This window comes from Dermacentor silvarum, chromosome 9 (assembly GCF_013339745.2).
Source record: "Dermacentor silvarum isolate Dsil-2018 chromosome 9, BIME_Dsil_1.4, whole genome shotgun sequence".
NCBI lineage: Eukaryota > Metazoa > Arthropoda > Arachnida > Ixodida > Ixodidae > Dermacentor > Dermacentor silvarum.
The window spans coordinates 26426866-26452203 of record NC_051162.1 but is presented as its reverse complement, the minus strand read 5'-3'; the positions used below and the strand labels follow the sequence as shown (position 1 = coordinate 26452203).

General features: G+C 46.1%; 1 protein-coding gene across 1 annotated transcript in view; it reads left to right on the top strand.

Annotated features, from left to right (window-relative positions):
• Positions 1-25338, top strand: part of LOC119465169 (sulfate transporter-like) — a 215725-nt gene that overhangs the window by 156343 nt on the left and 34044 nt on the right. The window contains exons 10-12 of the mRNA XM_037725964.2: positions 2492-2605; positions 18309-18386; positions 19925-20020. Coding sequence (XP_037581892.2) covers positions 2492-2605; positions 18309-18386; positions 19925-20020 — 288 coding nt within the window. The remainder of the gene's footprint in view (positions 1-2491; positions 2606-18308; positions 18387-19924; positions 20021-25338) is intronic.

Genomic DNA, 25338 nt, shown 5'->3' with positions numbered 1-25338 from the left:
ATACGAAGCAAGTATCGGCAGCATGGTCTCTGTATGCTGTATTCACACTGACAACCAACACATTGAGCACCACAACCAATTAGTGGGCGAGAGCAGTGTGCTCGAAATAGAAGCAATACTTTTTAGGTGACCGTGTGCAGCCAGTTACAGGCGCTTTATTCTTCTTTTTGCTTCGCGGTCAAGAGAGAGAGAGCAGAATAATTTGCGAATCCATGTATGAGATCGCTGAAGCGGGCACCATCTCTGTTAGGAACAACCGCACAGGCTTCTTGTGGATATGCTTGCGAGCATTGCACAATTATAGCAGTTTAAGCACTCTGTCATTTAACAAACGCAAAAAAAAAAATATCATGAGCCATTCAATTCTGTGAAGGTGGATGACCAGCGAAGCTGCTCAGCGCACGACACAGAGGTGACACAGAAATTGGAACAAAGGCACGAGGGAGAGAGAAAGAGAGAATAAACTTTTATTATGAGCAAGCACAGTCTGCATCTTAGGTTGGTGGTCGCCTTAATCCAGGTAGCCGCGGGCCATGGCCTTCTCCCGTTCGATGAGGCTGCGCTGTCTCTTCGGATACGAGTCTGATAGCTTGGCCTCCCACTGCTCTTCAGTTAGTGTGTGAGTATCTATGGTGCCATGTTTTTCGACATATCCCCATACCATATGGCATGTCTGGGACATCGCTGTATGTGCAGGAGTATGAACGCTGAGTAGGTGAGATTCGGTGCTATAGAGTACCGTGGACGTAGCTCTTGGTTTGCCGTTTCCTGAGGGTTACTGCCTCTTCCCCAGTTCGAGAGATAGAATAAACTTTAATGAAAAGGATGGCTCAGTGGCCTAAGCAGGGGTAAGGGTCACAAGTAAAAAAAAACAGAAAAATAGAAAAGAAAACATACTTATTCTTCTTAATGGTGGTCGTCGTGACGATAGGTAGAGGCACATATTCACGTATCACCTGTGTTATTAAGCCTGTCCGTCACCTAAGACAATGAACGGCTCATAACCCCGTAAACGCGGCCGCCCCTCTTACGACAACAGAACATAAGTAAAATTCTGCCCTGGAATGATGAGCGGCAACGGAGCCAGCCGTGGAAGAACACCACGACGCTAGAACCACGGCTGATGATAATATTTTCCGCGCGGACGTCGTCGCTTCGCTGTAAAGAATCAGCTGACGCACTTATGCTTGCACAGCGCTGTTTCTGTGCACTCTATTCATGTCCTGTTTTCTCTTTTTGCGGTCACGGGCACTCGGATGCGGCTCATTCATGTACATCAAAAACCCAGGACGCGAAGCCGTCAACTTCCGTGCAGTCATGTCGCGCCTGTCATTACGGACCAGTTGTTGCGCAAGTTACGAAGTCGACACGCCCAACCGATCGCTTTCTGTTCGTCTTTCTTTCGTATCCAAAGCATGGTTTAGGGCTTTTCGGCTGGAAAGTGAACCGAAAAGACCCAAAATAAAGACAGTCGCAGTTTCGACCGAAAGGCGAAGCATCGATAGCGATAGCAAATTAGTGGACAGCTATACGATGCTAGCTCTGTCGGCCGTATAAACTTTTAAATATATTCATACTAACTAGATTACCAAGCATAGTGTCAGGCGCGCAAAAGCAAACCTGAACATATCTCACTCGATGGCCGTGGAAACTCGCTATCAAAACGCTGTATTGAGTAAGCATGGCAGCTGCAGCGAGCGAATTGACCTTCGTCCCGGCGCTCGCATCAACGCGAACTACGCCACGAAAACACAGCGCAGGGAGGATTGACTCTGCCCCCGCCGCAGACGGATTTCAAGATACAGCTGCCCCGGCGGAAGCATGCGGCGTAGTACGCGGCCCTATCCCCTTCCTACCCTCCCACGGAACATTAGGTCCCGGCGGGCGCGCGCGGTCGCTCGGGCGACCGCGACTGCATTGTACTCGAAGAAGAGACATACACTAAACCTAAAAAGTCTGAAGAACAGTTAATCAGCTACAACGATCCAAATATAAAAAGATAATAATAAAAATTTGAAATCCACAGACGTCACAGTGACGTACTGCCGCTGGGGATGCGGTGCGAAATTGAAAAAAAGCCCAAGTTGGACCTCCACTTTCTCTTCCAATTTATACAACCTTTTGTCTCCTAATTTACCTTTCTACTTTTCCCTGTGATAATGTCTACACCGGTACTATTGTTTTTCGCCTGTGTATTTGCCGTATCGAGCAGAATTTTGCACCATTTTTGTATATATTGCTTAATGTTACATAAATTGTGTATTTTTATTCTGTATAGCAGTGTTCCTTATTTGTGCTACGTTACGTACTATGCTACGTGACTGACTGAATGAATGAATGTGGCTCGCAACCCTTATTTTTAGTCTGCCTAATAAACGGTTTGATACCTCGTATCCATACTGCACGCTTAAAGCAAGCTAGAATACTGAGCAGTCCATACGTGTTGTAGTTAAGGTAAAGAGTTTCTGCTTGTCCCTTCTTTCGTTTACAGGAGATGCTAGCTTACGGCATGAGCAGCGTCGTTGGTTCCTTCTTCATGTGCTTACCCACAGGCTCGGCCCTCGCCAGATCTGTAGTTCTCAAGGACGTCGGTGCCAAGACTCAGGTGAATACTTCCAAAAGTATCCATGCACCCGCTGACGTTTAACACACGAGGAAACCCTGTATACAGCCTCGCTGCTTTGAGCTAATTTCTTAAGCACGCCTTCCCAGTACTGTTTAACACATTCAAGAGTGGTGGTGAGTATGGGCATCCACTATGCCATAAATGTTTTCTTTTCCCTGCGACAGTCTACTTTCTTGCCCCGTTTTTCACTATCTTTCATTTTTACACCTGTGGTAAACACTTTTGCCCCTCCCACAGCGGTAGCTATCGAGATTTTCATGCATCTGTGCGTAAAGGTTGTGTGCTGGTACTACTACTACTACTACTACTACTACTATACTAATACTAATGATAATAATAATAACAATAATAATAAACTTTAAATTATGGGGTTTTACGTGCGGGATTATGCGGCACGCCGTAGTGGGACACTTAAAAAGTTGGACCACCTGGGGTTCTTTAACGTGCACCTAAATCTAAGTACACGGGTGTTTCGGCATTTCGTCCCCATCGAAATGTGGCCGCCGTGGCCGGGATTCGACCCCGCGACCTCGTGCTCAGCAGCCCAACACCATAAAATAATTCAAAATAAACATTATGAATGGTAGCTTGTATGCGGGTAGACCACAAGGTCTCTTTCTTGCTAAGAATAGATGAAGCTGTTGCACATAACTCATGGGGAATTCAAGAAAACCATGCAAGCAATATGAATAAAATCTTATTTTGCGGTGTTTTAGCGTTAAACCTCGATTGTTCGTATTAAAAATATTATATTTTAAGGAAACCAGTTACGCAGTTACTAGTATCTTTATAATTGTTCATTGGCAGCGGAAGTTGCCAAAAAAGATATCGCAGTTTCACCCGAAAGGCGAAGCATCGATTGCGATAGCAAATTAGTAGAGAGCTATACGGAGTGAGGATAGTAGTTTTATCAGCTGTATAAACTTGGACACATTCGCTTACTAACTGAATTAACAAGCATGATGTCAGCGCGTGCAAGAAAACATGAATAGATCACACTCGATGACCGCACACAACCGCTATGAAAACACTGGTGTGAGCGAGCGTGCCAGCAGCCGCGAGCGAAGGTTCATGTGGTCTATCGCTTCAACGGAAATTGAGTGTCGAAAGCACAGCGCATACAAAGGTAGGAGCCGTGTTGTAGATCGCTTGCAAGATACGATGCGCGCGACCGCTCGCCGCCGCGCAAAGTGCAAGTTCCTTCCATGGAGCAGAAGCCGAAAGCCCTTCCTTCCGCAATGCCTTCCCGCTTTCCTCATTTCGCCTGCGAGATTCCAGTTCCCCTTGCGCCCTGTCGCAAGATAGGTATTTGGTGCCGCAGCTAAACTTCGCCCTCCCTCCCACCCCGCCCCCTCCCCTACAGTCTTTCGCTCCATGGAAGACGTCGCGCTTGCTCTCCGCCGTGCGTTCGCTCCCTGTGAAAGCGCGCGTCCCTGGCGTGCTTTCACGCGCACATACAGCAGCCAGCGCGCAGCGACAATTTTATCGCCCTTAGATTTTATACGGAACCTCACGGCGACGACGACGGATGAAATTCGCTTGGAGCGTCCATATAATTGCTATCGCAATAAAAAGAAAATTCTCTCCACACCGAGATACTGACACCGGCTGTACAGCGTGTGTGCCGCCGTGCGGTCGTCACAGTTAGGAGTGTGATGGTTATCGTTGACGATGCAACATTTTCGTCGTCCTTCTGTTTGGTGTCGCCATTGAAGTTTCCTATCTTATCGAGTACACCAAGCATCTTCCTTTTAGTGGCGCTTTTCTGAATACTTCCCCGCAGACCTATTTTTTGCTCTATCCCCACATGTTTTTTTTTCATAATATTTTTATAAGCTGCATACTGTCATACACTGCGTGAGAATTGAGATTGATCGGACTAAGCCATAGCTTAAATGCCGTCATTGGCAATGCTATCACTGCGGGCATTGCCTGTGGTTCAACGTAACTGTAACAGACCATGTTGTGCAGCCTTGTTCCGTGTCCACAGTGTAGGGTTGTGTTCTCCCCCAGCTCATGTTTCTTCGTAACAATATCAAGTATCCATACATGTTCTCGTTAACGATTATCGGTATCGCAACGATTGCACTTCATTTTAGACCAACCGTACAGGCATGAGGCTAAGCATGAAGCTAGGTAAGCCGTCCACCAATTCATTTTGGAATAGAGGCTAGTCTTTTCAAGGAGTACTGACGTACACACAACAGAGGTGTGTGCGTCCCTATGTGTGCGTCCCTATGTGAACCACATCCCTATGTGATTTTTTTAGAAAACTTGATAAACTAGGTGTCGACGATGAGTATATGCCTAATTTCTCGTTGTTCATTCAAAGGAGTGGAGCGTTCAACATACCATGCTCGGATAACTATCACGTGGAAAAAGTACGAAAGAGAGTTGAAATTGATTTGCCTTATATAATACGCAGGACGTACATCGCTTTTAATTAGCAAGACCTGTTTGCAAGCTAAAAGCAGTGTTACTGCCATCATATCACAATAAAACCAGTGTATAAACATTGCAACAATTGACGAAGACATCAATCTTTATATAAAGACAATAAAAGGAATAAGATTCGATGTGGCTACTACAATCAAGTGAATAGCTATTTTGCAAATTTTGCGCCATTTTGAACAAGTGTTCGTGGAAGGCGGGGCGTGATTTGGTATTTTTGTAGTATGCGACAATATTTTTTCGAAACTTCAACATACGAAGCTACTTTTGATAGGTGACCATGTGCTACAGGTTCGCTAAGCCACGGCTGACGAGAAAAAAACGATATTATACAGCCCACATATCATAAATTAATGCTTTGTGGAACAATACCACTATATTGCGACTATTTCAGACGTTCTAGAATTCAGTGATACAAGGAAATTGTCAGAGAAAATGAACAATTTCGATTTTTTATGTACAGCCGAGTAAACCTGCAGCTCCAAGGGGGTTGCGCCGAAGGCGGCGCAAGACTGACCAAGTGCTTCGATCTGCAGTCGCTGCTGTCTACCTGCACGCTCCGCAAGATATTGAACTAGGCTGTCGCTAAAGCTTCACCGCGCGTTTAGCTTCGAGCACATAACAAGCCACCTGCCCCTTCTATTATGTTTTTCACTAAATATCTAAAAAACAAAACATCGAGCAATAAATCTACGCAAAGCTTGCGCGTCGTTGCTGTAATATACTAAAGCATGGTTCAATTGTGAGGTTGTTTACTTAAGCGATTCACCTATGTAGCACATGCAAAGTGTACAGAGTCACGTCTTCTAAGCGTAGAGCATACCTTGGAAAAGGCGGACCTTTCAGGAAAGCGCCATTTGAGTGAAATACGCCGCTTCTTTACAAGCAATTTCACGCAAACCTTAGCCGGTCATTAAGGCTACATTCTAATGGTCTAGCTGTCTGTCTACAAAATGAAATTCTGGGATTTTACGTGCAAAACCATGATATGATTATTGTCCCATACCCCGCGAATGAGGCGCTAACGCCGGGCCAAATTCCAAAGCCGACTTATCAGCTTCCGAAAATAACCGCACGAAAGCACGGACAACTAATTAGAGGCCTTCTGGTGCGCCAGTGAATGCCGGTTGTGGTCCAAAGACCGAGTCAGAGCCCCAGAGTTGTCAAAACACAACAAAATATATTCTTCGAATAAGGCAATTACATTCACACATGTAGTACTTCAGCCAGACACATCACAATGCATTTCAGATCGGTGTTAACAAAATTCAGGAAAATAATTAACGACAAGCACTAAGACTTCAACACGTAAAGTACACAATGAATAGGAACACAGTTTCCAATCGTATTCACCCGTGCTGGTTTTGATCCGGACGATCTCCGCGTAGTTCGAGAGAGAGAGAGAATAAACATCTTTATTAAGAGATTATTTTAAGAGTTGTCTTCAGGGTGGTCTCACCTTTCCAGGAATCCATAGGCTTTTGCCGCTTCCACGGCCCTCGCTACCAGCTGGCGCTGGCTTGCGAGGGTGGAGCTGGCTAGCGCACTCTCCCAAAGCTCAGGTGTGTGCTATGGATTGGGTGATTCTCTAAGGGGTGATTCAGTGCCGCGTAGTTCGAGGCAAATCTCGAAGAAGGAACTTCTTCGTAGATGCAGATGCTCGTGGAACTCGTCAGTTAGCTTGCCCGGAAATCCCCTTCTTCTGCAGACGGTCATTCTACACGTCACATCTCTTCACCGGCGTGGTCTGATCCCCCTCTTCTGATTCGCGCTCGGCGCATTTATCGCCTTCGCCGGCGTTTCTTGAACTCTCTGAAGGAGTCGTACTCCCATAGCATGAACAAACGCTGGGAATCTTGTAGAAATGTTCTCGCGTTTTCGACCGCGGCCGCCGAAGCGTCTTCGTGGAGGATGGTGACTCATCCGTTGGCGCAGGCTCTGGCTGTCGCTCTCCTTCTGTCGCTCTTCTCGCAGTGTTTCGGGGTCTGAGAGGGCGTTACGGCGCGCGGCCTCTCCCCTCTCTCTCGATATAGTAACCTTCGCGCACGTTTTCGAAGCTTCTAGTATCCGTTGATCGTGTCGGTTGTCTGTGGCGAATGCGCTCTCTCCCTCTGTTGAACCTGCCGCGGGACCACGGTGTAAGAATGAGGAGAGGTGCTGACACTTTCCCCCCAACGCACGCGAAAGCGCCGCTCGCTCGCGTCCAGATTATGATCGGCTTGGTTGCAGCTGGTTCGGCGCCATCGTAGAGGGCGCTGCGGTATGCGGTCCCAGCCTCGGCGGCAAGGCGCGTGCTGCCGCTGCTTCGTCTTCCTGCTTGCATGTGCGGTTGCGCTGTTTTGAAGGCACAATTTTTGTTCGCGTTTGTTTCGTGAGCTTGCGCTTGGGTATTGTCGCCACGGGCCCTCGACGAAGGTGGGGCAGCGGCCTTCTGAGAGGCGTTTGAAATGGCTAGAAAGTGCTTCGTTCCGAACTGCAATTCTAGATACCTGACTTGTGCGGAGCGTGCGCCTTTATTCAAAGCGCCGTCCGACAGCGGTCGTCTAGAGCAGTGGCGCCGTGCAAATCTGAGGGCAGACCGAACTCTAACGCCTACCGACCATGTCTGCAGCAGCCATTTTTCAGAGGATACGATATCGATGGCATATTGTCACGACGTCGAAATCTCGAGGGACAAACGAAGCGCACTTGTCGGCAGAGGCAATAACACGAACGGACGGTTTTAAAATAACGCGTGCTAGTCACTGCTTCTTCTTCTTCTTGCTATGTTTTTCACAAGTGCCGATGTGTCTTATGCCGTCGTCATCGCCGCGCTAGACACGTGGCAATATTACGCGGAGCGCTCGATAAAAGGATTCCCACCTTATTTCCAAACTGTCCAAAGAACCTCATACGGTCAAATAAACCTCGAAAGCCGCTGCGGAAGAAAGAACCTCCTGTGTGCCGCAGTAGTTTGTGCAAATTTTGCTGCATGTAAAAGATATATACTGGGTGGTTTACTATCATGCACCAAGATTGGAAAATATGTAAATGTCACGTAGCTGGACAGAACCAAGGTAATGTTGTCTGCCGTCGCTTGGAGATACTCAAATTATTTTTTATTCCGCTTAATTACATAATTATTTTTATAATTGGTTAATCAACTATTTTAATGCTATAATTGGATAAAAGTATGAACGAGAGAATTGTACAGCAGCGTGGAAAACTCCCACTATAACTTTCTGTTGCTCAATACGTCATACATAAAAGTGTTTGCCGAGCGTGAACGAAACCCGCGAATACAGCAATATTGCCGCGCGACTGGCCGCTCGAGGCACTTTGCGTGTATTCGTGAGCTTCTTTCATGCTCGGAAAAACACTTCCACGTAGCGCGTATTGAGCAATACAAAGCTGTATCGGGAGTCTTTCATGTTGCTCTACAATTTTCTTATTGACACTTTTAATCTAATAATAATAATTGAGAAGTTGATCAATAAATAAGACTAATTATCTAATTAGGCGGAATGTAAAAAATAATTGAGTATCTCCAAGGGACGGCAACAACATTACTATGGTTCTGTCCAGCTACGTGACATTTGCATATTTTGAAATATTTGTGCACCCTGTAAAATACTGCTGTTTTCTGTGCAGATGTGTGCCTGATTTTTAAATTTGTTCCATCCTGGCTACTGAATTTTATTTTACAATGCGTGTGCACGCATATTACACGCTTGCATGTTTTATACATTTTTCCATTGTGGGAGTGTATGAGACCACAAGCTTCTGGGATGGTTATCACCTATTAAAATTATCGAGCTGCTTCATGCACAAGTTTTTTCGTATTGCATCTATGCAAAACAAAAGGTCTATGGGATTATTGTGTGGTGGGTGTAAGTGTAATTGTGGACAGGCTGTATCATGCATTGTCAAACACGCTTACATTGGCACATTGTCATATGCAATTTAAGAAAAAAGAAAGTCACCTCTTTTTTTAGATCTTGCAAGAGCCACTCAGTCCTCAATGGACGAAAGCCTAATGAATAATATACACGGTCTATGTTAAGTGGAATTGGAATAAAAAAGGCATTTGCTCAGGTTTTCATCGGTAAACTGTGGTAGTGATGCTCTAATTCAAGATAGACGCCTGCCTTCGTCCCGCCTAATAAATTCCCATTTGAAAGAGTTTTTACATCGCTGATGTGCATTCTCATGTTAAGTTCTAGCCATGAACAGCCAGTTTGCTCTAGTGCATTGCATATCGGAAGCTTGCGCCGTTTCATTTCTTAATTTATATCTCGGCCACATTGAATTCGCGCAACGATGATTAAACGGTTTTCTGAGTGTGAATGGAAGCAGCGATAAGCATGAAATACATTTTCTGGTGCAGTCAGTATTTTATTCTGATCGAGGGGTAGCACGTGGGCTAACACTTTCATTTTTTATGCTTGGATGAACGGCTAGACCGGACGAAACAAATTGCGCGCGCGAGGGTAACTTCAGTGGGCTTTGAGTGCTGCCCGATTGATCCGTGTTCACGCCATCCACGCCCTGCACAAGGAACCTTCATGTTAGCGAAGCCTGGTACACTTATCACTTTCATGTGAAATAACAATTTTTTTCGCGCTTTGAGATTTACTCACTCCACTATGAACGAAAATTTAGCGAAGGCAGAGGAATACCAAGCCGCCGGCGCCGCTAAGCTGGGACCGCTGGCCGCGGCGCCCTCTATCTGCTCGCAGCAGAGCTACTCGGTGCACCCGCGCGCGGCCGAACATAATCTGGACGCTCGCTCGCGCGCAGTGTCAACACCTAAATATTCTTCCACCGTGCGCGGGAACGACGTGCTCCTTTGGTGGCTTGGGTGATACGCGGCACGCGCTTTGATTATGCGAACTTTTGTGACAATTATGCATGAGGCACTCCTTAGTGGAGGACTCCGGATTGATTTAGACCACCTGGGGTTCTTTGACGTGCACCCAATGAACAGTACACGAGCGTTTTTGCATTTCGACCCCATGGAAATGCGGACGCCGCAGCCGGGATTCCATGACGTGTCCTCGGGCTTAGCAGAGAAACACGAAAGCCATTACGCCACCACGGTGGGTAGCTTGCTTGTTCAACCGAATTTACCTCGTCGCTCTGCCGCACACATAAATATTCAGTTATGTACGGTCATTTGTAACATATTGGGCTTGTGCGGAAACCCTCCATCGCACCTCCCACCTCAAGGTAAGTTGCAGAAACAATTTTCTACAAAACCCTTCACGCCATTACTACTCATCTGTTAACAGCATGTCGAGAGCGGGTGTACAATGCACTTGCTATGCATTGGCTGCAAATACGCTATACTTTTGCAAACATGCCGCAAAGAACACGCGGGATATGCAGTGCTTGTGTCCAAACCTTACTTCTATATTTTAACTTGACTTCCCTAGTAAGGAAGATAGACAAAAAAATGATGTAGAACCCACGCACTGTGGTTATTGGTGTAAGCGGAGGAGTGATGAGCCGAGAGGATCGCGATAATAAACTCGGCTCAGATTTTTACGACGAACGCGTCCCGTAACCTCCGCATAACGTTGTGTCGTTGAGCAGAATAAGGGCGGAAAGAAACGATGTGGATAGGACTTAAGCTCAGGATAAGTGAACAGGACATTATGCACCAACTGGCCCAACCACAGTAAACGATGCTCCCAATAACTATCATCAGGCGCGGTTAGCGTACCTCACAGAGCAAAGGTAGGTTCTATTCATGAACAATGTTCTCGAGCGTTGACTTTCATTTCAGTTATACCATGACCTTCGTGAAATTGCGCATCACGCAGCACCGGCCGCATTGTAGACATACCGCTGAAAACGTCCCTGCCTCTGTGCCAAGGTAGCGAGCTTGGCGCATCCCCACAGACGTTGTCAGTTCTTTAAGGGAGTCCCAGTTAACGCTACCCAAGACGTTAAAAAAATTTCAGGAACACGGTGAAAGATATAACTTGAAGACCTACGGTGCCTCTAAAAACCGAGTAATTTTTGCACTGAGCACCTGCTCTAACGTTAGGTGAGGCGCTCGGTATACACTGACTCGGTCAGTACTGAGTCACGCCAGACTTCGCGGAAGTTATCGTGTCCCGACAGCAACAGTATAATGGCTAGAGTGGCGACAGCTTCTTGTCGGCGACACAGTCACGACGACAACACTCCAAATCTCGAAGTTATAGCCGAAGAAATTATCAGCGAAACAATTTATTGCTCTCGGTTTACAGGGTCTTTTGTCGTAGTGGGTCAGGGTCTTGTTGGACACTCTCGAGTATGTTTACCAGGGTTGGGACCCTTTGTCCAGGGCTCCAACGGCCTCAGCTGCGCTGCGTGCTCGCTGCATGAGACCAATGTGGTCCTCCCAGCGGTCGCTGGCCAGCTGTGCCTCTCATCTGGTGCGATACAGTATGGGCTTTTGACAACACCCCGGGCAGTTAGCTGCGTATCTGGTGGGATACATTTTACTGAGAAAGTTTAGGTTGAGGAAGGTTCCTGTCTGGAGCTATCTCCAGTCAGTGGCCTCACCCTCGTGAGTGATTTATGTGGGGGAGGATATCGTATACTGGTTGCCATGTAGTGCGCCAATAAAGCCGAGTAGGAATTCATTTGGAATAGCCAAAGAAAGCTTTACTTGCAACTGAAATTGCTTCTATTTACCTTGGCTATGTACAGGGTCATCCAATCTTAGGGAAGCGAGTTTGGTGGAGCACGCGGCAGCGCTCCACGGAACGCCAGATGCGGCCTCCGTGAGAACTACTTGCGGAGGCATATAAAACGTGCCAGCGCGCGCCATATCGGAGGCCACGACAGTTGCATTGAGAGCCAAAGGCGGCGCGTCAACCATGTCGTCTGTAAAGCCCCTTGATAATTTGAAAGTAGCGACACTCCCCTCCGCGCGCCGCTTTCGTCCTCGATTCTACTCGAGCGCTGGGTGCGCGCGCTGCGCAAGGCACGCTATTTCTCCTTGACTCCAGCGGGCGAGCCGCAGCATTGTATGGAGACGCATTATTTTGGGCCAGTTGCGCCCCTCACTGGTGTAGAATATTATTTAGAAATGGTGATAGCAGCTTCGAGAATGCTGAAGGTAACGTTTATGATGAGGTTGGTTTCTTCTTAAAGCCGTATGAATGGGACGTACCGATGCAGAAGGAAAGCATTATATCGCGCATGAGGCGGGAAATCCGGTGTTGTCGGCGTTGGCGTGACCACAATAGTACAAAAAGTCATGTGAGCCAATCAATGCAGTTGATGACGTCAATTAGGGCAAAATTAAATAAGGCAGAGTGCATTAAAGCGGAGTGAATTAAGGCGAAGTTAATTAAGGCAGCGTTAAGATAGAGTTCATTACGACAGTCTAACCCACGACCTTTCGTGTTAATTAAGGCGAAGTTAAATTAAGACGACTCAAAGAGCATATATAGGCATCGCGCGGTGGTCGCAATGCCTTCGCATGCATCCACGTAGGGATAACTAATTGCGCCATGAATTTTTTTCGTGCCTGAGCGCGCATATGCACCTGAGGAATTTGTTCAGCCTGCCTTATAAATAATCAATCGCGAGTGCATCGCCAGTCCAACTGAATAGAACGGTTGCGCAATTTTAGTGCGAGCAAGCGCACGCGATCGTGTGAACACACCCTTGCACATAGTCTGTATCCGCGAGAAAACGAAATAATAATCGTGCATGCATGGTAGCCCAATTCAAAGCAAATTCAAGAACTTCAAAAAGGCAATGTGGACCAGCTGGCGCTGATCACCCGCAATGCCATACTTGCCATTAATTTTGTCAGGGCCTGCATTCACTGTATCTAAGTGACTAACGCACACATCGAAGTAAACTGGAAAGAAAGCTACTCTACAAGCCACTGTTTCGATTTCAAGTAAAACAGGCAATGGATCCTAACAATCACGAAAAGTGCGATCCAGAGGCTGTATATTCGCAGCGTAAAGAAGAACCTATGATGCTGAATTTCTGACTTGACGACGTTCGAGGTGATGGAGTCCCAGCAGAATATTCACCATACTGAAGACAACCCCATTTTTATACAAGAGTACAAATTGTCGAAGCAGATACGCTGATCAGCATGCTAGAAGAATCTTAAAAGCGCAGCATTAATGTATGCTTTCATACGAGCAATAGTTAAGGCAAATTACCTCGCAAACAAAACTGTTCTTAGTCGGAACCATGGTGTACGAAATATAATTTGTCGGAACAAGGTTTTTTCGGCGGATGTTGTGCAGCCACCACTTCTCCCGCTTTCCTTGTGGTATCATAAAAACTGCGTAACCATCTTACGGCTTCTTGCTGCAGTTATATGCGCCACAGCACGGCATAGCGCTAGCACAACACCGCAGGAAACACAGCGTGTAAGGTTCCCTGCTCCGAGCCAGCCGAGCTAAGGAGAAAAATGGCGCCAACGAAAAAGAAAAACACAAGCAAAACGCAATATCCGCACATTCCCAAGGGCAACGGCAGGGAGACGAGTCGTCGTGCAGAAAAACGGCCGGAAATCGGTTCCCACGGAGGCGAAGCGCAAGGGGCGAGGAGGAGGCGACAGGTCGCGCGGTGCCGGCAGAGTTCAAAGAGTGGCGGTACTTTCAAATTATCAAGGGACTTTATAGTCGTCTGCTACGCTGTGGCACGCGCGAAACCTCGTCCAATGCTCGCGCCGTAAATTTGCCTGCGTCATGTTACACGAATGTCGGTCTTTCGTATCGCCCTATGTAAACCGCTGAGTGTTTATGGCACGCGGTGCAACACACTGCTTGAAGTGGTAAATGACCGCAGCCCGATAATGTCAATGTTTTCTAGCAGTGTTATTTGCTTCAACATTTCGCCGTACGCCGTTTGCTTGACGAGTGTGCCTATGGGCTATCCGCCTCAATTTACTTAATGAAGTCTTAAAAAATATTAGCACTTCTCTAATAAAAGTTTATTCCTTCTCCTTCTACTCAAGGTAATATTTTTATGAATGGTGCCATGAGTAGATTGGGAAAAAAAGGAGAGGTGGGCAAATATAAAATTTTTCGAATACGAACAGTAATTATCAAAATCAGATCGCATATCGACTAGTTCAATGCAGGCGCATATATATTTACAGCAAATATACCTATTGGATAATAATTAAGCCCCACACTGGTACTAAATTGTAAATAAGAGAGATCCAACTATCCCATGATTAGGACAATATTTAAACACAATGTCACTTATTCCCAGTAAGATAACTACACAGATAGCCTCTGAACATCTTTAGAGCCTGGTTGCAAAATATCTTTCAGTGAGTGAATGGCTGCTGCATGCCAAGCTTTCCAAAAACGCTAAATTGATGGTCAGAAAATGTCAGAAGTTGGCGAAAAAAATAATCTATAAATGCGCAGATCTCGCTGAAAAGATTACCGCAGAACTCATCTCACAGTGACTGCCCATTAATCCATCAGCCATCTCACGATGACGTTAGTCTATATCAATATCACGGCCCACTGCCCATTATCTAGCCCATTAGGTAATAAACTTATGATAATAAAGACAGCCTGCCGACGGTAATCCGAATAGTATTCGAGCAATATAACGACAGACCGTATTCCTGAAGTCATGTTCATTGAACAGGTGTAGTGAGTGTAGTATTTGTGAGAGTTTTGTTGCCTCGGCTGTATGCCAGATACTCCGATTAGAGCACGGCACGGGCTCGGGCTTACCCGAAAGCCCGAGCCCGGCCCGTGGCCCGGGTCGGGCCGGGTAGGGCAGTTTTTCCATGGACTCGGGCATGGCTCGGGCACGGCATGTGCTTTTTGACCGGGCCTGGTCTGGGCTCGGGTATTAGGACGCAGGCCCGGGCTGGGCTCGGACTTTCTGGTGATGTGCATGTAACGTGCAGCGAGTTATCCCCGCACGTCTTGACTCTGAAAAACCTGTTGCCCCGGCGCAGCTGGAAGTTAGCAGTGCTACTCCTGTGTGCTTCCCTTTTCTTCTTCTGTCGTATTTTGCGCTGTTTAAACAGAATGTAAAAGTCCAGAAAGGCCGAAGTCGCCTCAAACCAAAGGATGCGATTGTATTCTTTACCTAAATCATTGTATTTAATGCTTTCAGCATGGTGTCGATGACGGGTAAGGTAAGATAATTCTTCACGCGGCTGAAATATGGCACTGCATCCATCCGTGATTTCACGCATGTTATCGACCGGCCACCTAGCAGCAGCGCATTACGCTGCACCATGGAGGAGTAGCTTTCTTTCTCCATTTACTCCATCCATGCGCTGCGCTCACGACCAGTAGTGGCTGCGCTTCCGCTAGAGTGTGCTAGAATACGGTTGAGTGGCACGAGCGTCTGGGGCGGCGCATGCTTTGCAGTGAGGCGCCCGACGTGGAAGAATACCCTGGCGGCGTTGCGATAGAAGTGGATTGGGCCGCATCAGGGTCGCACCGTTGGAAACTGCTGGTGATCATGCTCGGCAGGGTCATTCGTACTACTTCTCGCGCTGGTATTTACGTTCAGACCGCCCAAATGGTGTTCATAATTGCATATGACATATATTTATGCCTTAAGAATAAATTCCTTTTATTCTCTTCTTTTATTTTACTTTTTTAATGCCGCTGGGTGATCTTTTTCGGTCTCGGGCCGGGTTCGGGCCGGTTTCGAGCCGGGACCGGGCCGGACTCGGTTCTAAAGTAAAGGGGTGGCGGGCCGGGCCGGGCGGGTAACGTAGATTATTTTCGGGCCCGCGCCGTGCCTGGGTCTCACAATAAATCATTTCGTTGGGCTCGGGCAGGCAGCCCAACGTAAAAACGGGCCCGGGCCGCGCCCGGGCTGGAAACATCGGCCGGTGCAGTGGTCTAACTCCGATATCACCTAACTTTGTTGTGGCACTCGCTTCTCAAGGTCACCCACAAGCATGGAGGCATGACGAAGGCTGCATGACCCGTCGCAGTGACGGTGCAATTACGAAGAAGGAATGATACTGATCAAACGACAAAGGCATATAAGGACGACAATGAAATGTCGATTCTTAAATTATGACGATGACATATTGAGGATACCGTGAAGTTGACGTGAGGACAATAAAATGACCACTGTATGACGATGATGGTATGATGAAGATGGTCTGACGACAACCGAATGAATAAGCTAATATGGCGACGATGACAGGCCCAAGACGTCATGACAACGGCGGTAATGCAAAGGATGCATGATAGCGTATTTGTGACGATGACGCAATGACGTCGATGGCCTGACAACGGCGGCATAATCACGAATAAATGACGACAGCATGATTAAGATAGGATGACGAACAAAGAATGCCCACAATGGGATGACGGTATTGAAGTAATGACGATGGTGAAACTACAGCGAGACCATGATGGCATCATGAAAACGGTATGACGATGACTACGACGATAGCTCAGATATGATTACTTCGATGTCGAAGTTCCAATGACGACGTTGTAACGACAGCGACGGCATCACGGCGATGGTATGACAACGAATGCATGACGACCGCGCAATGACGACGATGGCGTGGCAACCGCATGGCGGCAAAGGAATGATGACGAGTGTGTGAGGGCAATGGTGTAACGATCGTCCGCTAATGAAACCTGTACGAATAAGGCAACGTGACAACGACGGCATGACAAGCGTCGGTGGACGAATCTGGTGTGATACGATGGCACAACCACGACGACATGACGACGATGGTCTAGTTATTGTTTCGCGATGACGGCACGACAAAACCGGCGTAATCACGAATGATTGGCGACGGTACGATTGTAATAGAATGATGAAGAAAGATTGACGCCAGTGGAACGACCAAGGCGGTATGAAGAGGGCTTTACGAGAATTCGATGAAGTTACTGAGGTGATGACAATCATAAAATGACCGCGTGTTGACGACGGCGTGACGACGACTGTGTGACGATGACGGCATGACGAGAGATAGATGACAAACATGGAATCTAGACGATGCAACGACCACGACGATATCTTGACCACGAGATCATACATGGTGGCCAAAGTCATTAAACAACCTGGGCCACTGTGTAGAAGTACAAGGCGTGACGACTACGTCATGGCGAGAGTAAGATCACGTCGCTGGCCTGACGAGGATGAAACGATCACGAGGGTATCACGACAAGGTGCAGATTTGTAGTGGCCGAAGCAAGTAGACAAATTGGGCCGCTGCATCAGCGCAAGAGGATAGATTTCGTGAGGTTTCAGCGAGGATTTACGCGCGCTGGCACAGTAGCAGACGATGTGCACAGTTGCCCTGGCACATTAGGCCTGAACACGCCAGCGCTAGCTGTCTCGGTGGCTTAATCTGGCGCTCCCCGGAGCGCGGCCGTAGGATTCCTCGGTAGCAGCGCCGCCGTTCAGGGTGGTGACAGCGTTTGAACGACCCCGCACCGCCTGGCCGCCATTGCGGCACACGGTGGCGGTAGCGGGCATGTCGCATTGGGTGCCTCGCGGCCGGATTGTGATGCAGAATTTGCGGCCAGAGTTGCGTGAATTCAAGCACAGAAAAATTACCGGCTGTTGCGTCGTTTTATGCGCCAGATTGAGGCGAAAACTACTCGGAGAGTTCCGCTTCCCGCGAGACCCAGAGAAAGAATGAATGCATAAAACTTGCTAAAGGAAATATTAGCTGAGGCTAAAGTGTACCTGTTTAAATACTTGATAATGTAAAAGTCGCTTTCATTATGAACAGCTAGAGTGATGCTCATTAAGTTATGTTTAAAATATTTAAAATTAAAAATCAGAGACAGTTGGTCACAAAAGATGTTGCTCCACCAAAAAAATTTTAAAAACCTTTTACAACACTGGGATCATTAGAGCTCACGAAAAATTTCTGGTGCTTCGTACTGCAATTTATTGTAATACACCCTGCCTGCATCAGACAGGTGATGGACGCTTCCGCACCCGGAAGGTTGGTCAAAAATGGTCATCGCTGCTGTCACGACTTGCAGTGGGTTTGATTGCTGTAAAAGAGTCAAAATTAAAAAAGAGGAATCAATAATTATTTCGTTGAGTTTCGCTGGCCTCACGGGACATGAAAGATGGGTCCGTAAGGTGTGGTTGTCAAAGTCATGAAGCATCTTGAGTATGTTTCTTTTTTTTTTTTGGTTGCTACGGTGGAGTTCAGAAAAGAGTTCGCAGCATCGACCACGCGCATGCTGTTTGTGTTTTAGCACTTAAAAGGACTATGTATGCACATTTTGCCTAATTTTGCTTACAGGTGTCTGGCATCGTCTCATGCGCGTTCGTGGCTGTGACGCTCTATGCATTTGCACCAATTTTTCGGCCCCTGCCAGAGGTGAGTGGTATTCGAAGCATATGGTACTTTCATCCTTGCAGGTAACATTCGAAGCGGCTGCTCTGTACTACAAAGCTTTCTTTTCATACGCGATGTAATATGGAAAATCGATCATGCATGCCGTTTTTGCTCGGATCTTAGAAGCCTGCCACCCATTACAAGCGCTAATAAAAGCGATGAATGAGGCTGGTCAGTACGAGATCGGGAAAACTGCACTAAGTATCACGAAAATACTTACAAATGCAAAGGGGCAGACACTTATAATGCGCTCGTTGGGCACTGTACGTGATCCTTCGTCTTCGTGTGCGTTATTTCGTAAGAATTAGTTCAAATACCCACCAATTATAACTCAGAAAGAAGGGAAAGGGGAACTGGCTATAATGACGCGTACAGCAATTTGGAGCATCAATAAATAAGTGATAGTACGAGGAATTTGGAAAGGTGTAATGGAACAATCTCTAACACCGGCGACCGCAGTTCTGGGTTTAGTAATTGAGATCTTGTCGAAGCTCTAAGGCTTTACGAACTTTTTTGTTTTCATTCTTTGCATCTAATTTACAGTCTCTGTTTCTCTCACAATCTTGTTCATGACTCCTGGTTGTGTATTCACACTTAGAATTATCCTGTACTTGATAACTTTCTCGACCTCTTCCTTCATTCTGTGTCTACGCTTTTGAGGTACAGGTATTTCTGCACTTAACCGCTCATTTCTTTTCATGCGAAATTGGAAGCAAGCAGTGTTCAAGGAATCAATGTCTAGCAGAAATTTTAAGGCTAGCACCACTTCTCAGAAATCCGTTTTTATATGTGCTACAAAATAGACTGGCGTTCTCCTTACGTTTACCACAAGCACCGCTATAGCGTTCCAAGACGATGTTGATTGGAACGACAATGCTTATTTAAGACTATTTTGTGCACCAATTTCTTGAAACTAGAATTTTTGCTATGCAGACGTGATTTCAAAAGTGTTCGGCTTCAACTTCGCATTTGCAAAATGGGTATTCAACTGAATATTTAATAAGTGTCTTAGTGAACCCTTCAGTTAGATACCTGGACACAGATTTTTGTCGCGCAATATCTATTCTCTCCGAGTAATCCTTCTGAACACACCTGATCGCACTGTATGTACCGTGTAATCATTAAATATGTTGGAATAAACACACACCATGTGTATATCCTTATAGCTTTATACAAATTCACAACACATCCTACATCTGGAAATTCTTCTGCAGCGTTTGCGGTCTATAGGCGTTTTAGTGTCTGGCTTTACAGCGATCTGGTAGAAAATACTATGCCTGCAGGCCAGCAGCATTAGACGAAAGCTATCACTGACCTTCACTAAGAAGCACAGGATCAGTATATAGTGCATTGTTCCATGTTACTTATTACCTTCGTGCTAAAAAGATGGCACTTACAGAGGCAAGATCGCCAATACACACCGTATCAGGATCAGTATCAGAATGTAATACGTCGTATACTTCAGTTTGCTTACTGTTCTGGAAATTGAATGGGCAACTGTTTCGTTCATTTTGTTTCAGTGTGTCCTTGGTGTGGTAATTATAGTAGTCCTTCTTCCAATGTTGACCAAGCTGGGACATTTACCAAAGCTTTGGGTCATCAGCCGGTGTGATTTTGTAAGTGAGATGCCTTTCCTTTCGTATATGCATGCACTGTGTTGCACAGAAAATCGGCTATATTACAGTTTTTTTTAACACGATAGGAAAATGTTTGCGGCCTTTAAACATATAGCCGTGATCATAAGAGCAAAATATTATTCCTCTACATGCAGTAAGCAATAAACCATCTCGCATAAAACATAGATCACTCAATCGCAAGGCTTTCGGTTTCCCCGTTTTTTTTTTTTTTGGTCTTATGCGACGCCAGCGATGACGTTATAAAGCACGCGCAACGGCTCACGTGCGCGCCAGCCACAGAATTATCGTTTATGAGCGCGAGCTACTCGCGGACTACCCGTGAAGCCTTGCGCAATCTTCAAGATCTTAGAGTAAGCGCTGCAGCGGCGGTCAAGAAGCTCTAGCTCAGCCACTCCTCTGTAAATACGTGGAGACAGATGATTTTTTTTTCTTGGCAACTACACCACCGAATCATAAAGTGATAAGCTTTGGTGTTTTTAGAAGGTTAAAATCGAGTGAACGTAGGAAGCAGATTTTTCTTATCGCACCAATTTAAGTAAACCCTTTACAGATTACAAAATTTCAGAAACTGAGCTATCAAGCTTACGTACAGCTCCAACTCCGCAATGCAAAATTATATCACAAGTCTGTGAATTTCACCTAATATTACAAGTAAAGCCCGCTAAATTGTTCTAATATAGAGCGATCTCTTATACTATACCACTGTTGGCTGAGTAGTACTTTTGCGAAGCTCTTGTAAACATAGTTACAACTTCACGTATGCTGTCAACGGATGTAACAAATTTGTCCGCTTTTCATGCTCTAACGGATGCCTTTGACAGAACCGCGATATCTGTTTATGGTGCAGAGTTACAAATTTGTAATACTCTTCATTTTTTAGTGACCGGTTTCTTGCAATTCTTGCAAAAAATTCGAAGCGCTAAACCAAAATTTTGCTTACAACAGTCACTAGATTTTAATTTCTCTCTCAGATGAAGCACCTTTTATTCCAACTGGTTTAGCGGTTGCCTCATAAAAGCCGTTCTGCGTTTTACATGTGTTTGAATATGTGGCATCTCAGTTCGTCCCGAGCTAAAGCTTCCTCTTAGGTTTCAAGAAAATGTGCTTCACAGCCCATTTATTTATACAAAGCAAAAATTGTGCATGTACACACATACTTGTATCATAGCGCACACGCGTCTATTGCACCTTGTATATGGTGCACATTAATATAATGGTGCCCTAACATGAATAAACATATATCGCATGGAAGGGCTTTTTATCCTTGCAGCTGATCCCTTCGAAGTGAAGCTGTGGTGAGAAAAGCAACGAATGCGGCTGCGTGACGTTTACCATTTTATTTGCCCGGGAAACATCGGGAACTGCACCACTGGAGGTCATGAACTCCACCGTTTGGCAGTCATGATTAAGAACGGAATACCATGCCCAAGTACTGTACGTCTTAAGAGAAGCGTCCCATAGCAGTATTGATAACAAGAAAATGCGTCATGTTCATGCTTTCGGTCCTATATAATTTATTTCGAAAAGTATAAAAAGAAACGCATGACAACTTCGCGATGCTGCTTTATTTCGCATAGATTGCAAGACATCGTGGCCATGAAGATACCACAACATGTGGTATGTATCCGCAGAAAGCGTTAGCTTTAGATCGAACAATCTCGCTGAAAAATATTAATTTGGCGGAATCCATATAACGATGACTGTCGAAGGTAATGCGTTTCGCATTGAATAAATACGGCGACAGAACGTAAGGCCACCGTCGAAACGAGTTATGTATGAGGCGTGTAATGCAGCGAGACACCACTTTCACGTTTCCCTAGCAACACTGGGCGCCATCTAGCGCCACCGCCGCGAAGCCTGCGATTGGCTACGGAAATGCATGGCTCTCCGGCAGTGCGTGCGAACACTGAGAAACGTGTCTTACGGCAACCGGGCTCCTTTCTCGCGTTTATTCCTGTACACGTGGCGCCCTCTTGTAGTGATGCTGAGAAATCCGCGCCTGGCTTTCGAGACGAGAAGCGTGGCGCGCCTGTGCCTGCGAACGCCGAGAATTGTTGCGTCGTGGCACATACTCAGTGCCCCAAGTTGGCAAGAGGTTTATTGAAGAACGGCACATGCCCAGTTCATTCATGGCACAGCTCGCTAAAGCGTTGGGGTCAAAGAAGCTCAATGAAAACAGGCACACACTCAGTGCACCTGTGGCACGGCCTGCTAAAGTGTCGTGTTGCTGTTCTTGAGGAGCCTTTGTGAAGTTTGTTTGATTCCACTCAGCATCGGAGAAATTTCAGGAATCCTTTTCGTCATTGTAGAGCGGCACATTCCCAGTAGAACATACACATTTACCCAATTTAGAACAGAACACTTTCATTGAAGACCGTCACGCGCCTACTAGCACATAGCCAGTGACCCAAGTTGCCACCAGAGGTTTATTAAGACAAGCACAAATTGAGTGCGACATACGCAGTGCTCCAAGTTGGCGTCAAAGAGTTTCATCTAACAGTGGGAACCTACTCAGTCCCGCATCTACAGTGACGCATTTCGGCGTCAAAGAGGTGCGTTGAAGAGCCGCACATATGTACACATTGCCGCACACTCAGTGGCCCATCTTGGACCGATGGTTGCTTTTGAACTCTGTTACCTCAACACAGCAACCCAATGCGCTACCAATTTGACGACAATAGTATCCGCGAATACGTCGTCGTCACGCCATCGCCGTCATACACTCGTCGTCGTCTCAAAGTCACCATACCTTTTTCATGCCCTCGTCGTCATGCATTCGTTATCATGCCGTCGTAGTTGTGCCTCGCGGTCGTTTCATTGTCAACATTCTAACTTCGTCATCCGACTGTCATCATGCCGTTGTTGTCATGCCGCCTTCGTCGTTCTATCATCGTCATTCCTTCTTGATCATTTCGTCATAATCACCACCATCTTCAACGTCATCATCAGCCTATTTTTATGTCCATTGTAGGACAAAGGCCTGTCCCTGTGACCTCCAATTACCTCTGTCTTCCGCTAGCTGATTCCCAACTTGTGCCTGCAAATTTCCTAACTTCATCACGCCACCTAGTTTTCTGCCGTCCTCGACTGCGCTTCCCTTCTCTTGGTATTCATACTCTAACTCCAATGGTCCCTCGGTTATCCTTCCTGCGAATTACATAGCCTACCCAGCTCCGTTTTTTCCGCATAATGTCAACTCGATTATCAATTATCCCGTTATCCCGCTTTGTTCTCTGATCCACACCGCTCTCTTCCTGTCTCTCAACCTTAGGCCTAACATCTTTAGTTCCATCGCTCTTTTTGCGGTCCCAAACTTGTTCTCGAGCTTCTTTGTTAACCTCCATGCTTCTGCCCCATGTGTTAGCACTGGTAGAATGCAGTGATTGTACACTGTTCTTTTCGACGACATTAGTAAGCTCCCAGTCAGGCCTGCAATTATATTCTTCCGTAAATTTCATTCTCATGAACAGGGTCCTCTGTGATTAACTGACCTAGATAAACGTACTCCTTTACAGATTCTAGGGTCTGACTGCCGATCCGGAATACTTGTTCCCTTGCCACGCACTCGAACATTATCTTTGTTTTCAGCATATTAATCTTTGACCCTACTCTTGCACTTTCTCAATTAAGGTCCTCAATCATTTGTTGTAATTGATACCCTTGTTCCCGAATAAGTCAATGTCATCTGCAACCCGAAGGTTGCTGAGATATTTGCCGTTGATCCTCACTCCTAAGCCTTACCAGTCTAAGAGCTTGAATACTTCATCTTAGCATGCAATGAATAGCATTGGAGAGATTGTGTCTCCTTGCCTGACCCCTTTCTTGATATATAACTTTCTACTTTTCTTATGGAGAACCAAGGTAGCTCTAGAATGCTTGTAGATGTTTGCTAAGATATTCACGTACGCCTTCTGTACTCCTTGACTACGCAATGCCTCTATGATTGCTGGAAGCTCTACTGAATTAAATGCCTTTTCATAGTCTATGAAAGCCATACAGAGGGGCTTATTGTACTCCGCAGATTTCTCTATTACCTGATTGATGACATGGATAGCATCCATTGTAGAATATCCCTTCCTGAAGCCAGCTTGTCCTCTTGGTTGATTGAAGTCAAGTGTTGCTCTGATTATATTCGAATTTACCTTGGTCAATATTTTATGCAATACTGAAAGCAAGCTAATGGGCCTATAATTCTTCAATTCTTTAACGTGTCCCTTCTTATGGATTCGTATAATGTACACTAGTATGGTACACTTGAAGTCGAGAGGCATTGCGGAAACAAGCTTTTCAAGCATGATATTTCCCACATCTTTGAATAAATCGACTGTTATTCCAATTTCTCCAGCTGCTTTTCCCCTGGTCATGTCTTGCAAGGCCCCTCTAACTTCTCGCTACTTATAGAAGGAGCTTCCGTATTCTGTTCATGAATACTTCTAATAAAAGTAGCTTGGCTGCTCTGGCCACTGCACAGGTCAGTATAGAAGTCTTCCGCTGATTTTACTATGTCATCGGAATTGCTGATGATACTGCCCTGCTTATCTTTCAGTGTATACAATTTGCCTTGTCCTATGCCTAGTTTTCTCACTGATTTCACGCTGCGTCCATATTTTACAGCTTCCTCAATCTTTTCCACGTTATAATTTCGGATATCCCTTACTTTCTTCTTGTTGATCAGTTTCGACAGTCCAGAGCATTCTATCTTATCTCTAGAGTTTGACACTTTCATATTATGCCATTTCTTTATTAGGTTCTTTGTTACTTGGAAGTTGCCAATTACTTGCTCACCAGCCTGCTTTTTCCCCACTTTTGCATTGAAGTCGCCCATGACTACAGTATACTGAGTTTGCACCTTTCTCATCGCTAATTCAGCATCATCAGTGTTGCCCTGTATGTCCTTATCGATTAGAAATCCTACCCCGTATTTTCTCTTATCTGGAAGACTTCTGTAGCAGAGGACGTGACCGTTAGTCAGCACTGTATAAGCCTCACGAGTTCTTCTAACCTCAATAAGGCCAATAATAGCCCGGGGCAATACCTGATAATTTTTCAAATAGCCCTGCTAAGCTAGCCTTACTCGATAGGGTGCGCGTATTGAAGGTTGCCAGGTTCAGTTTTCAGTGGCGGCCTGTGTGGACCCAGAGATTCTTAGCATCCCTCACCCGCGTCACAAGGTCTGACCGCCGCCTTGGTCAGGTGCTCCGTAGCTGCTGGGGACTGAGGGCCATGTGTTAATTGCAGGGGTTAATCATGAGGGAGGTAGTGGCCGAATACTGCACCAGGGAGGCCAACCCCTGTTC